This window comes from Mustela lutreola, chromosome X (genome assembly GCF_030435805.1).
Source record: "Mustela lutreola isolate mMusLut2 chromosome X, mMusLut2.pri, whole genome shotgun sequence".
NCBI classification, from domain to species: Eukaryota; Metazoa; Chordata; class Mammalia; order Carnivora; family Mustelidae; genus Mustela; species Mustela lutreola.
Window position 1 is genome coordinate 13,127,572 of NC_081308.1, and position 16,581 is coordinate 13,144,152.

The following is a 16,581-nucleotide window of genomic DNA, read 5'->3' on the forward strand; positions in this document are numbered from 1 at the left end:
AGAATTAGAAAGTCTAAATAATCCTGTAATAGTTAAAGAAATGAAGTCATTAAAAATCTTGTTTCAAGCAAAACTCCAGGCCCAGATACATCTGCTGTCAAGTTCTACCTGACATTGAGCGGTAGCCACCTGTTCCGGAGTATAGATGGGGAACACTCTCCAACCGAATCAAACCTACCAGATATCATATGTGAAAGGAAACCCACTTATCAGTCTCAGTTATGAATATAGTTGGCAAATCCTAAACAGGGTATTAGCCAACTAAATCTAGTGGGTATAGAAACCTGACCAGGTTGGAATTATCCTAGGTTAGCAAGGGTGTTTGAATACTTAAGAATTTATGATCTAACTTATCATTTTAACTAATTGTAAGGGGCAAATACTATCATCTCAGTGGGTGGACATGCAGCTTTGGTTAAAATGCCTCAACAGGTTATTAAAAAAAATCTCAAAATAATAGTAGGTGGGAATTTTCATAATCCCTTAAAGGGTTTCTATACTAACCTATAGCAAATATCACAGTTAATGTTGAAATAAGGAGAGCCTTCCCTTTGAGATCAAGAGACAATAACAATGCCCATATGATTATTATAAGTCAACTTTACAGTAGATTTTCTAGCCAGGTAAGTAAGATAAAAAACAAAAGTAGATAAAGGTACCGAAAAGAAGAAACCAAATTGTTGTGAATATTCATAGGTGATAGGATTTTATCCAAAAGTATATTCAGAAACACCCTCATATCATCTTTTACAAAAATAAGGCATTTTTTAAATTAAAAAAAAATAGTAAAAATGAAATGAATCAGACATGCATCTGGAGGCAGATCCTCTATCTGAGCACACTAAGCAGGGAGAGTGAGTCATATGACTCAGTTGATTGGTTTCCTGTCTCTCAGGGATCACTGTCTTTTGCTGCCAAATTTCCTAGTGTCTTGAAAACTGTTGTTTTATATATTTTGGTCTCGTGTCTAAAAACTGTGATTTCATATAAAAACCGTGTTTGTTTTCGGCTGTTTCAAATAGGAGGGTAAATCTCATCTTTGTTATTCCCTCTTGCTAGAAGCAGAAGTTTGGTTAATTAAATGGCTTATCAATTCTTAGTCTTCTTTGTGTTAATAAGTCCTCTTTTGTTAAAAACACACTTTGTTCCGGTGCAAGGCCTTTGCTTTAAAAGCATATGTAGTTTTTAAAAAATTTTGTTTTTACAGAAACCGGTAATTTAAAGGCCCAATCCTGAGGACCTTTGGAGTACAGAATGGCCCTGAGATGGATCATTTCTGAGGCTTTTGTTTTTCTGCTGCTATATGCTTTGTTATCGAAGGCTGTTAAGGTCTCACCACCTCTGGAGTTTTGACCCACTGATGTGTTTCATAAATTTTAATGAAAGACAGATTGAGAGAAATCACTGATGGGCCCACATGGTTGTACCAGATCCGTGCATTGGCTCAGAATGCAAATCTCTATGAAATTACTCTTCAGTTACCTTGGTGGAAAGTCCCAGACTCCATCTTCTGGCTCGTCTGATCTAGCTAGGTCAGATCAAAAGTGATTTGCAAAAACTTTCATGTTCTTGGCACATTGCTATGACTTATTTTTAAGTCACAGAAAATTGTCCAAATATTAGCACACATATTACAGAATCACCAGTACACTAGGTATGGTTAAATAGAGCATGGTGTGCTTTTTAAGGACTTTGTAACGAATATGGTTTAACTTGCCAGTGTGTGATAATAAACTTACTTCTTGTGTGTGATCATGAGCTTTATTTATGATTCACTCTAGCAGATGTTTATTTTCATTTAGTTACAACCCAGACATTCTTGGCTTAATTCAAATTTTCTCTGTATCTCACAAAATTAAAAAAAATTAGACTGAGACTTTTGTTCAAAACATCCTCTAAATGGGGCCGGATTATTGTAGGAACAGATTTTATTTCTGCTAATAAGGATCAGGGAGAAAAAAGGAAATGGAGATCTTTGAAGTGTCTCTCAACATCATTTAGTCCCATCTCTTCCGGCCTCCCTGCTGCTGTCAGACCCGGTAGCTTACAGGGCAGCGGAGCTGGCTGTGGGCACTCTGGCGCCCTTCGTTTCTGTAGCCCACTTGCTGACCTAATGAGTAGTGTAATGGCCAAGAGAGAGGGAGACATATTAGAGGAACTAAAGGGCCTAGATTATTTGAAACTAAACAAGTAACATCAGGATAATGAGGGATTGACTGCCTTTCCCATGCTGGGTTGATCAGAGGGTGTCTTTTCCTTACTGTTTTATACTGTCTTAATCAAAACAGCCTATATAAATAATTGGATTTGGGGTAGGTAGGATGAAAATGAAAAAGTGATTAGAAATATCATGTACTCCTTTTTTTTTTTTTAAATTAAGCCTTCTGATGGATTTTAATAACCTAAACATGTTAACTGCAATTGGTATTCCTAGTTAAATGTTAAGGGCAATTGGTATTCCTAGTTAAAAAGTGGAAAGGGTATTTTGTTTTGTTCTTGGTAACTCTATTTTTTTTAAAAAAATATTTATTTATGTGAGAGGTGAGGAGGGGAAAAGGGAGAGGGGGAGAGACCATCTCAAGCAGACTCCACCCTGAGTGCAGCACCGGATGTGTTTTTGGTAATTCTTAACAGTATGTGTTTTTCTTTTCAGCTACTAAGTCAGGATTGTTACCTCCACCACCTGCGCTCCCTCCAAGACCTTGTCCATCACAGGTAGGAAACAGAAGTTGATTTCTGTGAACTGTTGGGTATAGCAAAGTTGTCCTACCACTGTGCTTTTTTTGCAAGGGTTGGTAGCCACAGAACTGGCCGGTCACATTCCCAAGATGACGTCTGGACAGAGAGTATAGAGAGTAGCTGCATTTCTTCTTATCTCTCCAGTCCCCCAACCTCATGTGGAAAAGGGAAAGTTTCCTCAATAAGCAATGCATACTGGTTTCCCTTTAGCCATCAAGGGTTGCATGTTGCTTTCAGATAGAGAAAGAAGAATGGGTGACTCTTCAGTTGGGGGATGGGGGACATGGTTTTTCTGTATAGTATGTACAGTTTGGGTGTATATATTGTCATCAGTATTTTAGGAGCTGTGTTAATTCTTCATAATTAATGGTTGTCACCATGGTGTTCATGCTGTGGTTTGGGCCTACAGTGCTTTCTTTATCTTTAGGTTGGTATTTTCTTTGGAACAATAAGCTGAAACAGCAGGACTTGGGAGAATGTGTCACCAAAATCTGTTTCACTTGTGAATTAATTCTGCCTCATTTATATGTGCTACTATGGTCTTATTCATCAACACTCCTTGTAGAGTTGGAAATGAGAAGCAAGCTGCAAACTGCAGAGTGTGTAAAGGGCACTACAGATCCTTCCTTTCATTCATCGCTGCTGAAGAGACTTTCTGTCTTTAAAGGCCCTCTAACTTTCAGCAGAAAATGTTGGGAAATTCTCTGTTAACAGTCCTAGTTTCTACCTTATTGGTCCAGATGCTTCAGAACATACTTTTCCATATGGCACATCTTAGGACTTGCTGAGTCACTGAAACCATTTTGGGCATTTGCTTGTCCTTCTTTTAGAGAATTAGACCATCTTTAGCATTCATTCAACCTTGAGGTACAGACTCAGTGAGTACTGCTTTCCTTCCTCTGTTTGAAGGGCAAGGAAAAGCCCTGTTCTTCCTGACTCACATATAAGCGAGTGAGAGCCCCTTTTCTAATACTCCAGGATTGGCTTTAAAAGTTGTGGATTAATCAGTCAGCAAGTATTTATTGAGTCCCTGTTGTTTATCTAATGGCAAGCTTTAGTTCCACCCTAAGCTTTTCCCTGTTTATAATTTCTGCTTATTTAAATTACTAGCTCTTTTTCTTGAGCATCTGCAGTAGACCAGGCGTGGTGCTAAGTGCTTTCTTTTTTTTTTTTTTTTTTTTTTAAAGCTTTTATTTATTTATTTGACAGAGGGAGATCGCAGGTAGACAGAGAGAGAGAGAGGAGGAAGCAGGCTCCCTGTGGAGCAGAAAGCCAGATGCGGGGCTCGATCCCAGCACCCCGGGATCACGACCTGAGCGGAAAGCAGAGGCTTTAACCCATTGAGCCACCCAGGTGCCCCGGTGCTAAGTGCTTTCAATGCATTATTTAATCTTCACAAAAATCCTATGAAGTAGGTGTTAATATCCTTTATTTTCTTACAGGTGAGGAAATTGAAGCATACAGGGGTTAAACAGGTCAGCCAAAGTGACATAGCTAGTAAATAGGTAGAGCCAGCTTCCCAGATGAGGTCCATCTCCTAAAGGTCGCTGCCCCCCGCATCCCTGGAGCTGAAGGGTCTGTGTAGACAGTAAGACAGTGATCTGCTGCTCTGGCAGGTGAGGCTTTCACCACGTGCCGCCTGTGGAGGACCTAGATGAGACCAAACTCCTGATTGGCACCAACAGCAGACCTGGGCTTTGTCACAACAAAATTGTGGGCATTCTGGAGGTAGTTACCTACTAGCTACTGGTTTTAAACTAGGGCTTGGGAGCCACCTGGATGAATGCATGAAGACCCGTCTGAAAGGGCTTTTGTGATCAACCTCCGTATCTTCTCCTATACAAGTAACAGGAGTGACTTCCTGCTTGTGAAATGCGTTGCTGCTATCAGCAGTCCTCACCCGACCTGCTTGAGGTGGCCTTCCTGCCTGCTTGGGGTCTTAGTGACCAAGGATGTGATGGGGGCTGGGAATTCTCAAGTCACTGTTAATGAATGAGGCTGCTTCTTCATCTGCCAGATTTCCCATCACAATGTAAACAGTGAGCGGAGTGCTCAGCTCAAGCCTCCACCTCAGCGGCCTAACTTTGGAGATTTCCGACTACAGAAACAGGTGTGTAACAAAGGCAGGCAGGAAACCCCTTCGTCACTTCCCTTCCTTCCTATCTTTTCCTCCACTGTAAGTGGGACACACACATTCAACAGAGGAAATCCTGGGAGCTGAGTAGGTGACTGTATTTAGTCCTTGTGCCGTGTCCAATTCCTGATGGCCCTGGGAGAGGCCCACCTAACCATGTGGGCGGGGCGCCTGCGTATTCTAGTCGTTCTCAAACCGCTTGTGATACAGCGGTCTTCTGCGAGAGATGAACCGGGTTCTGTGATAAGACAAATCCGCAGGCTGCCACCTCAGCACCCGCTTGTGGAGAGTCACCGTGCATATGGGCTCATTAAAGGATTTGAAGTCCTAGTAAAGAAACCTGGTCAATTTTGGTAAAGCTTGCAGTTTCGTTGTGTGTATGACCATTCACCTCTTTCTTTCTTCATACAAGACTTAACAGTCCCCTGAGGGCTTGGTGGTTAGGGAACGTTATTCTCCACCAGCTTTAAAATACTGCTAAGAACATTTCCAAACTGCTTTCATCTGTTACCTCCTCTCTATGTATGGGATTCAAGTTAAATTTTTGTATCTTAGACCAGTAGTTTTCCCTGAAAGAGTTGACACTGAAAAAGGGAGTTTACCACACGTTAGCTTCGGATTTCTAGTTGTCATTTTGTTTTTGTTTTTGTTTTTGTTTTTTTTAATTTGCTTTTCTTTTCCTTCTGGCTTACTCTCTCATGAGGTCATTTTTACCACTTCACACAGCAAGCTTTATTATGGCATACTTAAGCACTTTGAGTTCTTCTTTTGCTCTGTTAAACATTTTCTTGAGTGTTCCTTGTTATATACAGGCAATCGATCTGACTTTGGAAAAAAAAATATACACCCAAATAAGGCTTAAACTATAGTACCTAGGGGAGAAACAAGGAAGGTTGGTATAATTTAAATCTTTAATTTGTCAGTAGCTGTGAGACGAGATTAAGATAAAAGGCTTTGGACTTAAATTTTCCTTCTTTAAAAAAATATTTATTTATTTGAGAGAGAGAGAGCTCAAGCATGGAGGGAAAGGCAGACTCCCCACTGAGCAGGGAGCCTGATGCGGGTCTCAGTCCCAGAATCCTGGGAATCATGACCTGAGCCAAAGGCAGACACTTAACTGACTGAGCCACCCCTGTACCCCTGGATTTAAATTTTTCATATTATTTAATTTGATAAATGGGTAAATGTTTAAGACTAGATTATAATAAACAAGAAGACATTCTGTTCCCTACAAAGGAACAACTGTTTAAAAAACTATGTGGCTAGTCAGTGATGTCCTTCGAGGTTTTAAGTATGTAAGAGAAAAGCACTTGTACATTTGCATATGTGTTCACAAAGGTATACAGAGCTCATTTCTACATATGCTAGAAGTATATCTCTACTTTTATCAAGTGAGAGAGATGAAGTATAGGTGTTAGCATAAAATGCAGTTTAGCTGGCCCTTAATACTAAGCACTAGTATGATATGGACATCTGGAGTAAATTATACAAATGGGGCCCTGGAGTTAGGAAAAGGAATAAATTCAAAGAAGCAGATCTTTTTATTTTTCATACTATAGGGAAAATCAAGAGGGACCAAGTGAATATATAAAGAATCAAATGGTTTGTGTTCCCTGTTTTCCTGAGGACAGGCTAGGGACCAGGGCATGGTATTTTGGCTCAGCTCCTAAGAAGTGACACATTTATTTATTAATTTTTTAAAAAAGACTGATTTATAACACAGATGACTAAAAAGCAGTTAGAGTTAACTGTTTTATATGGAGCCGTGTTAACATGAGAGTTAAACTAGTAGCTCACTGTTGATATGCGTATAAACTGAGGAAAATGCCATCTGCAGAGCTGGTGCTCGTCCTGTATGTCAGTTCTCTAAGGGCCTGTTTGGTTCTCCAATAATTAAATCTCTTTAATAGTATTGATCTCGTGCCAAATTTCTTAGGGTGCTAATCTTTATTTAAAAAAGTTTTTTGGTACAAAGGATAAGTTTTTCAGTTTTACATTAGCACCACATTTGATGATTGGGGCTCCCTGTAGACTAATGTGCTCAGGATTTTCCTATTTATTCCACTAATTGCTTACCTTGGAACAGCAAGTGCTTCTCACTGGCAACGCAGTGTACTAAAATAGCACTGTAGGATGAAAGTACTGTGGAAGAAGCATTTGATCAGTACTTTTAAGCTTAGACCAAGAGGGCTTCATGGAAGGGCTAAGGTGACCAGTGAAATGAGTTTTAAACAAGAGAATTTTTCTTTTCAGATGGCCGAGGGGTTCAGAGCATTACCGTAGAGAAAAAGCAAATACAAGGAGACAGGCATGCAAGAGATCCCCATGTGTTCAAGGAGCTGTCTGAAATTTAGAAAGACAGATTTTAGGGGAGAAAGATTTAGTGTTTGGATGTGGCAGCGAAGAGCCAGTGGCCTGCCCGCTTGAGGCCCATTGAGGCCCAGTGGTACCAGAGCCTTGGGAGAGGAAGAGCCTCTTGATAGGAGAGTTCTGTCCGGGGAGCAGCCCCTGGCAGGAGAGCACAGAGCGTCAGTTAGCTCATTGGTACTCACATTGTGCCCGCAGGAATCATCTGGGGGAGAGCTTTAAACCTACTGAGGTCTGGGTCCCACCCCCAGAGATTTTGGTGTGGTGGGAGGTCCAGACATTGGGAGTTTTAAGAAGCTCCCCACATGATTCTGAAGTGTAGCTGGGATTGAGTAACATTGAATTAAGGCAAGAGAAGGAATGTTCAGAGATGAAGTTGAGAACCTATGGGATTTTCTGGCATTATGGGATTATGGGATTAATGGTATGCTGAGTTCTCTCTCTCTCTTTTTTTTTTAATTTTTTTATATTTTTAATAAACATGTTTTTATCCCCAGGGGTACAGGTTCTCTCTCTCTTTTTAAGATTTTATTTATTTGAGAAGGAGAGAGGAAAGACAGAACACAAGCAGGGGGAGGGGTAGAGGAAGAGAGAGAAGCAGGCTCCCCACTGAGCAGGGAGCCCAGTGCAGTGCTTGATCCCAGGATCCTGGGATCATGACCTCAGCCGAAGGCAGGCACTTAACGACTGAGCCACCCAGGCGCCCCATGCCCTGAGTTCGTTAAGTGCGCAGTAGAAGTCTTTGTTGAGTTGGTGAGGGTGGGAGGCATTAAGTCAGGTGAGGGGACGTACCCATATGCTGTGGGGACAAGAACGCTGATCCTGCTGGATGGTCTTGGGAGTCTCCGTCTTCCTGGCATAGCTGACTCCAGCAGGGTTAGAGGCCTTGATGGGATGGTCTTCCTGGAAGGACTAGCCACTGTGTACCTCAGGTCCTGTATGTACTATTTTGAAGGATGAGCCAGGAACCAAGATGACCTTGAGAGGAAATCATAGTCCATGCAGCAAGTCTTTCTTTCCTTTTTTAAAAAAATTAATCCTTTTTTAAATTAAAAATTTTTAAATTAACATTTTTAATTTTTAAATTTCCTTTAAAAAAATTAACATATAAAGTACTACTCGTTTCAGCAACACAGTGAGTCTTTCATCTAACTTTGTCATCTGGCTAGAATGAGGTTCCTCAGGCACTACTGAACCCAGTAGGAATATCCTGGGCTTGCTGTTCATTTCAAAGCCAAATTTCTTAGACACGGCTTTTTAAATAAGATCCTACCCTCTTGTCGTTTGGAAGGAATGACAGGCTCACTTCAACTCAAATGGCAGTTTGTAGGTCCTGAACTACTTATAAAATACTTGACACTATGCTTTCCTAGAAAACGTTCTTATAAATTAATGTCCTGTCATTTCAGGTATTGTTTCTGTAAGTTAATGTATAGTTGGCGATACCAAATCATAAATTCTCCTGGAAGACATTAAGAGTTTTAGAGCTCATACATACTTGTTCTTTTTCTCTTGGTCTTTGTGTGTGTGGGGGGCATTACTGGTGATTGTGTAAGTTTCTCACAGGTTTAATAGATTTTTAAAATGTAAATTTGATTAAAGTTTAACATGCATACCCAATCCATTTTAAACACATACTAAATCATTTTAATAGAGTAAAATGAAGAACTATCTCACTGACAACTTTAAATATCTGTAAGAAAACATTCTTTAAGTATAAACAGTATGGAAATGTCACCACTTTTTACATTTCTTGGCTTTTCTCTTGATCAAATTAAAACTCAGTGGGCATACATCAGATATCATGAGATCTTTTTCTATAATATATGCAAATGATCTCATGTACATTAGTCATCGAATCACCTTAATATTATATATATTGGCTGTATAGATAAGGCATATTTTTGAACTTTCAAAGCTGTGTACAATATCCTAATTTCCATTTGTCAGTATGTAAGTTTAGTATATGTCAAAAGGTATTTTTCTATGTATTTGAAACTTTTTAATTATTCTGAAGAGAATTTACAAACCTATCACCTAGGATGCCACCTTCGCTTTCTTCCAAAGTGTTACCCTGTTCTGTCTTACAGTGCATGCTGTAGATTAGCTGAAAATAACAGTATGTTAATGAGTATTTCTGTAATTAAGGAAAGAAGATCTAGGCCCAGGATCTGTCTTCAACAGTGATGATGAAAGAACATACTGCTGAAAGCTGCAGAGCACGATATGAATGTGTCTGTGCTCTTGTTCTTAGCTCTACTACTCTGTAGCTTTGTGGGAAGTAAGGAGATTAGTCTCACAGACCTACTGCTTCTTCTATAAAATGTGAAGATTAGATAGATCCTCCTACTACCTTAAGGTCTCTGATTCTGTGTTGTATTCCTCTGTCCAAGAAAAATTATCTTGCAAATATAGTTGAAACATCATAAAACATAATTGAGGACAAGATGATTTAGACTAATTTCTCCCTGCTTCCCCCACTGCTAAGTACAACCAAAAGCCCTGGATGTAATACACAGAAAGAGGACTCTGAAAGATGTAAATAGGAAAGTGGATTGGCTAAGTCCTTAGGACTTGAGTAATGGCATGGCAGTGAATTCCCTGAGTTCTTTAAAAAAAAAAAAAAAAATCTCGCATATATCCTGGACTGAGTGCTGGAGGAACCTGCAACCTAGAACTACCAACAGATACAGAAAAAAAAAAAAGCCCTTGAGAAAAGTCTACTCTCTAGCCAGAGGACTGGGAAAAGGGTAGACAAGCTAGACATAAACCTTTTTGACGATACCCGTACTACCCCATCCAAATACTACCGAAGTCTCTCCCTCTGGTGTCATCAGAGGGCAGTCTGGGAGTTGGTCTCTTGTCCCTCACCTGGTGGCAGAAGACAGACTGGAGTGGCACTTTCCTAGCTGGCAAATGTGGTTTTAGCAGAGACCAAAGGAATGTCCTAACCCTGATCTGGTGGCAACAGGTGGCCTGGGGAGACACTTTATACCCCGACAGACAGTATCACTGGAGACAGACATTTCCCAGTAAGCAAATACTCAAGGAGTTTGTCACTGGTAGACCTGCCCCATAACAAATACTAAAGGGAGTTCTCTAGACTGAAATGAAGGGGCACTAGGCAGTAGCTTGAAGCCATAACACGAAATGAAGAATGGTGAAGGTAGCCACGTTGGTCAATCTCAAAGCCAGTAGTGTTGATTTGTGACTCTTCTCTTTTCTATATGACCTAAAAGGAAAATACTTATAATCACAAATCTATATTAATGAGCACATATATGTGAGGATATAATTTGTGACAATAATAATACAATAATAATATAAAGGGCGGCAGGGCTATAAAGGAGTAGGGTTTTTGAATACTCTTGACACTAAGTTGGTATTAATTCAAAATTGATTGTTATAAAGTTAAGATGTTAACCAATCCTTAGGGTAACTACTAAGAAAAAAACCCTAAAAAGTATAAAGAATATGAAAATGAGAAGGTAACAAAAGTGGTACTAGAAAAAAATCAGTTAATCAAAAAAAGAGAAGTGATGGGAGGACTGAGGAACTGAACAAGTAAGTATAAGACATAGAAGACGAAGAGCAAATGGCAGAAGTAGATCTTTCCTTATACGTAATTACTTTAAATGGATAAATATCTTCAATTAATTGGCAGAAACAGATGGATTTTAAAAATAATCCAACTATATGCTTGTCTACAAGAGACTCCATTTTGATCCAATGTTAAAAATAGGTTGAAAATGGAAGCATGGAAAAAGATATTTTACACAAATAGTAACCAAAAGAGAGCCCGGGTAGCTTTAGTCACATCAGACTAAATAGACTTAAAGACAAAAGTTGTTACAACACAAAGAAAGGCATTATGTATTGATAAAAGGGTTATTCCATTAAGATGGTAAAAATTTATAAAAATATACACACCTATCAACAGAGCCCCATGATGTATGAAGTAAAAACCAATAGAATTGAAGTAGCAGACAAATTCTACGATAACTCACTTTTAGTAATGGATCGAACAACCGGACAGGAGAGCAGTAAGGAAATAGAAGATGTGAATGAATAGAACATTCTAAATCCCCTAGACCTGTGTGACATCTGTAGAACACTCTAGTCTTCTCTTGTGCACATGGGACATTCCCCCAGGACAGACCACATGTTAGGCCACAAAACAAGTCTCAATAAATTTAAAAAGATTGGAATTCAACAAAGTGACCACACTGGAATGACACTACAAATCCATAATGGATGTAACGCGGGAAGATTCACTAACGTGGAAATTAGGCAGCATACTCTTAAAAAACTAGTGGGTCAAAGAAGAAATTACAAATGAAATTAGAAAGTGCCTTGAGATGAATGAAAGGGAAAACATACCAAAATATTTGAGATACAGGGATAACAGTACTAACAGAACTCTGGGGGAAATTTATACCTATAAGCACTTATATTTAAAAGAAAAAGGATCCAAAATCAATAAGCAAACATTATACCATGAGAAATTAGAAGAGCAAGCTAAACCCAAAAGCAGCAGAAGGAAAGTAATGATGTAGAGTTGAGATAAATGATACAGTGAGTAGGAAAACAATAGCAAAATCATTGAAACTAAAAATTGGTTTTTGTATCCTCTGATTAAAAATAAAGGCTTTATTTTAAACTAAAATCAGATTCTGATAAATTTCTCTCTCCCTGTAGATGATGTTGTTTTGCATTTATCAGGTCGGATATTGCAGTAGAATAAGTCTATTTTGTATATGATTTTTCCCCCTGTGTTGGTTTTGGCAGTACTTTTTCCTGTGCGTTCCCTAGGTGTAGGATTGGCTCATAGATGACTCACGTTGCTCCTCCGAGCTCCAGGTTTGTGTAACATGAAGACAGGCATGGTTTAGACCAGCCTCTGCTGATTGAATCTTGAGAGTTCTGAGTCCTCTCACATAAGGATTTATTTTTTTTTTTTTTTTTTTTTTTTAAAGATTTTATTTATTTATTTGACAGAGAAATCACAAGTAGATGGAGAGGCAGACAGAGAGAGAGAGAGAGGGAAGCAGGCTCCCCGCCGAGCAGAGAGCCCGATGCGGGACTCGATCCCAGGACTCCGAGATCATGACCTGAGCCGAAGGCAGCGGCTTAACCCACTGAGCCACCCAGGCGCCCCAAGGATTTATTAAAGGAACTTGAAAGCTGTTCTCAAACAGTTGGCATTGAATGAGAAATTAAAAAGACAGAGAAAAGTGCTGTAGTGGTAAGTTCAGGGAGAAGACAGATATAGTGAGGAAATACTGGCATTGTAATAGTGGAGGGAAGTTTAAGGATGACTCCCTGCTATTTCAAAGAGCATGAGTAGTTTGGCCAGCTATCAGCAAATGCCGTGGAATGTGTCCAAAGAACTGTTGAAAAGAAAGGAAAGTTTTATGATGACATATTATTTTAGTAACATTAATAAAAATAAAATCAATACAGGCAGATGTCCAAGAAGGTACCCCTGGTTAAGGGTATTGTCTATCTGCCTAATAGGGTATCAGACATCTATTAAAATGGTGATATGGAAAGTAGTGGAAAAGAAGGATAACAGCTGAATACAGAAATGTTTCCTGATTGTACCACATAAAAATATTGAGTAGACCTTTGACAGTAAGGAGTTCTGCCTTCTCAGGGTAATCTGGAACGTCTGTGGAGCACAGTGATTGGCCCCTTTGCTGTGGTCGGATTTTGAATTCTTTTCTCAGTGTTACTGGCCTGTGTTTCCTTCCCAGTGGACTTTTTTTTTTTTTTTTAAAGATTTTATTTATTTATTTACTTGACATACAGATCACAAGTAGGCAGAGAGAGAGAGGAGGAAGCAGGCTCTCCACGAAGCAGAGAGCCCGATGCGAGGCTTGATCCCAGCACCCCGGGATCATGACCTGAGCCAAAGGCAGAGGCTTTAACCCACTGAGCCACCCAGGCGCTCCCCCCAGTGGACTTTTGAGGTTTTTAACTCCTCTGTGAATTTCCACTAACTCTTTTTAGGGGTCTCAAGGGGCCACTTAATTCATTTATAACTTACCTATGTTATAACTTGTTTGTTATAAGTACATTCTCTCTTTCGGGGAGGTTATATGAATGGTATGTATGTGATTTGGGATCTCCGCAAAGGTCTCCAAATATTTCAGTCCAAAATGTCAAGTGTCTGCTGTCAGGCATTTGGAAGTAAACTGCTAAATAATTGGTAGTAGTTTAGATAGCTCTTTTTGGTGGAAAGATTATGTAGTTTTTCCTTTAAAAGAGTTCCTTTTCCAATTAATGTTTAGGAAAAAGGGGGAAAGTGCTCTCTGATAGGACAGTTAGAATTTTAAAAAGTCACTCAAAGCTACATCAGAATAAATTGACTCTTAGGAAGCTACTTTTAGACACCATGCTCTCAGAACTTATATGTCAGATTGCATAATCATATAGTTAGCATAACTATGGCAATTACAAGGTTCAAATACACTGTTTACTGAAATCTATCATGTAGGGATTTTTCTCTTTTTCTTTTTTTTTCCCATCTACTAGTTTTTTTTCATCCATGTTCTCTGGATAGTAAACTCTTACTGCCCTTTCTCCTAAATGGAAACTTTGCAGAATTCCAGATAAAAGGTTATTTCCCTTTGGCATTGTGAATGTATTACCTCCTTGTCTTCCAGTGTTTATTGTTGTTGCTGAGAATTCTCTTTTTGGTTCCTTTGGATCGACTATTTTTTCTTTAGGGTAGCTTTTAAAATGTTATTTTTGATGTTCTATTTTAATTTCATTGCGATGTGTCTAAGCATAGATTTAAAGTTATTTACTCCAGATGATGCTTGGTGTGCGTTTTCCATCTGGAAAACCATGTCTTCTAATTTGGAACATTCTTAGTCATATCTCTGCAGGTTTTGATTCTCTACTTACTCTGTTTTCAAAGTCCAATTAGCTATGTTTCTGTGTCTGTCAATACACCTTTTATTTCTAGTGATGGCTCTTTCAATCTTTTTATGTTGTGATCTCTCCCAGCCCTGATGAAACCTTCGTCTTCCAAATTAATCATTCTTTTGTGTAGCTGTGTATGATTCCAGGTTTTATAGTTCATTCTTGTTTCTATCAATTTGTTCTTGTTTCACTTTTCCCAATTTCTGTTTCATACTTGTCTCTTTTTTATTAAAGAATACATTTTCTACTTTCAACTGGGAGAGGATTTAAACTTAATTATTTTGAAGTCAATTTCAATTTTCCTTTTTGTCAGAAGTAAACTCATCTTTTCTCTCTCTCTCTCTCTCTCTCTCTCTATTTCTCTCTGGTGTTCTTGTTAGTATTGAGTTTTTTCTTCATGCTTCTGGAAATTTGTTTAACAGTCTTATTTTGAATTGGAGTTTAAATTTTATTCTCAGTTCTTGGAGCTCCTCCCTGTCCTGTTCATGCTCTGTCTGCCAAGAACACCCTGTAGCCCTGCACCCATGGGCCGCCTGTATAGGGCTAGTTCTTCTACTTGACATTCAGCCCTTCTGTCTGATGCATGTCAGAGATGGTGCAGATGACACCAGATGGTGGCTTAACCCAAGACCCGGCTGCCGTGCTCTATCTGCTTTGGTTTCCTTCCCTAAGTGGCCAGTCCTGAGCACCTTTCCAGGCTTCCTCCTGGTTTTGCAGCTTTACAGGTAGTGAAGTACCACATTTAGCCTGTGGCTTCAGGTCCCCTGCCTCATCTGGGGCATTTAAATACGTGTTACTCTGCAGTGTATGTGCTCTCAGCTGCCTCTCTGCCTGCCTTTGAACTCTCAGCCCGGCCAACCACTTTGTGATTTGGCCCTGCAGGGATGTTGAGCTTGCTTCTGAGTGTGTCTGAATCTTTTTAAATTTTAACACTTTTTATGCTCATGCTCTCACATCTGTCTTTGCATATTATTTTACAGCAGGTCAAGTTGAGGTTCGGAAAGTGAAAGTGAGTTCCTTGGAGCCTCTCAGCTAATGAGTGACAGAACTAGCTAGCTCTTGTAAAGAGGAGAACTGGGAAGGGTTTCTGAGGAGGTGCTAGAAATTTAATGATAAACATTTAGAGAGAGAGAGGAATCACTCATTGCACAGCACAAAAATTAACTATAGATTTCCTAAGTGAAAGTTAGCAAGAATTTCCCAGTCTTTGTGCCCACCAATAATTTTCTAACTATGAAGTATTTCCACACATTAAGCAAAAATGCTGAAGTGCTTTCCCTTTTTGTTTTCAAAGAATTTATTTATTTATTTGACAAAGAGAGAGACAGAGAGGCAGGCAGAGAGAGAGGGGGAAGCAGGCTCCCCACCAAGCAGAGAACCCCATGTGGGGGGGCTCGATCCCAGGACCCCGAGATCATGACCCAAGCTGAAGGCAGACGCTTAACCCACTGAACCACCCCAGGCACCCCCTGAAGTGCTTTTCTCAGTACAGACTTACATTTATCTTGGCTAAGAATAGCCTTCACACTTTGGTCAGTGGACCATATTTGGTGTAGCAAAAAGGAAACAAAAAGGCAGAAATTTTGCATAATAAATAGTTATAGTGCTTATATGTCAGATGGTCTTTTAAGTGCTTAATGAATACCGCTTTATCTTCATAACCACCATATGCAGTAGGTTCTATTATTATTCTCATTTTGCAGGTAAGTAAACCAAGGCACAGACAACTTCAGGAATTTCCTCAAGGTCACCCACAGCAAGTAAGAATTAATGCCACGATTCTAATCCTGGCCATCTAGCCTCAGAGTGCCAATTCCTTCTATTATCCTATGCGATCCAACCATGTCCCAGAATTAGTTTCTTTTGGTAATTTCTGCACCCAGCATGAGCTTGAACTCAACAATCCTGAAATCGAGAATTGCACGCTCTTCTGACTGGGCCAGCCAGCTGCCCCTTAACCTCTTTCTTCTTAACAGTTGAGTTCACAGTTGAGTTGTTAACTCAGTTGTTGACAGTGGTCTTTAGCAGGTATACACTTTATGTTATGAAACCTCTTAATGAATTAGCTTTATTCCACTACTAGTAACTTGTGTCCTTTCCTAGTTTCCCCCTCTTACTGTACTATGTTCATGGTATTATTGTGTAAAGTTGACTTTGCTGGCATCATTCCTCTGGAAGTTGCCATAAGTTCATCCCGTTGATGGCGTACGCTTACAGCTGGTCCATACTTTGCCAAGAACTATGGCACATAGGTTGTGGTATGCTCCTGCCTAACACCATCCATTGGATAGTGTTCCTGGGTGTGCATACGTATCTTACTTGAATCCATTTTCTCATGCTGTGTTGTCTAGGATGCTGAGCAGTATCTGGATGCCGTGTTTCCGATAACTGACCAGCTACCTCCGTCTTTG

General features: G+C 39.6%; 1 protein-coding gene across 5 annotated transcripts in view; it reads left to right on the forward strand.

The window, feature by feature from the left end:
* REPS2 (RALBP1 associated Eps domain containing 2) overlaps positions 1-16,581 on the forward strand; it is a 234,922-nt gene that overhangs the window by 157,770 nt on the left and 60,571 nt on the right. For all 5 annotated transcript variants that reach the window (XM_059158713.1, XM_059158717.1, XM_059158712.1 and 2 more), the window contains one exon: positions 2,654-2,715. In XM_059158713.1, coding sequence (XP_059014696.1) covers positions 2,654-2,715 — 62 coding nt within the window. The remainder of the gene's footprint in view (positions 1-2,653; positions 2,716-16,581) is intronic.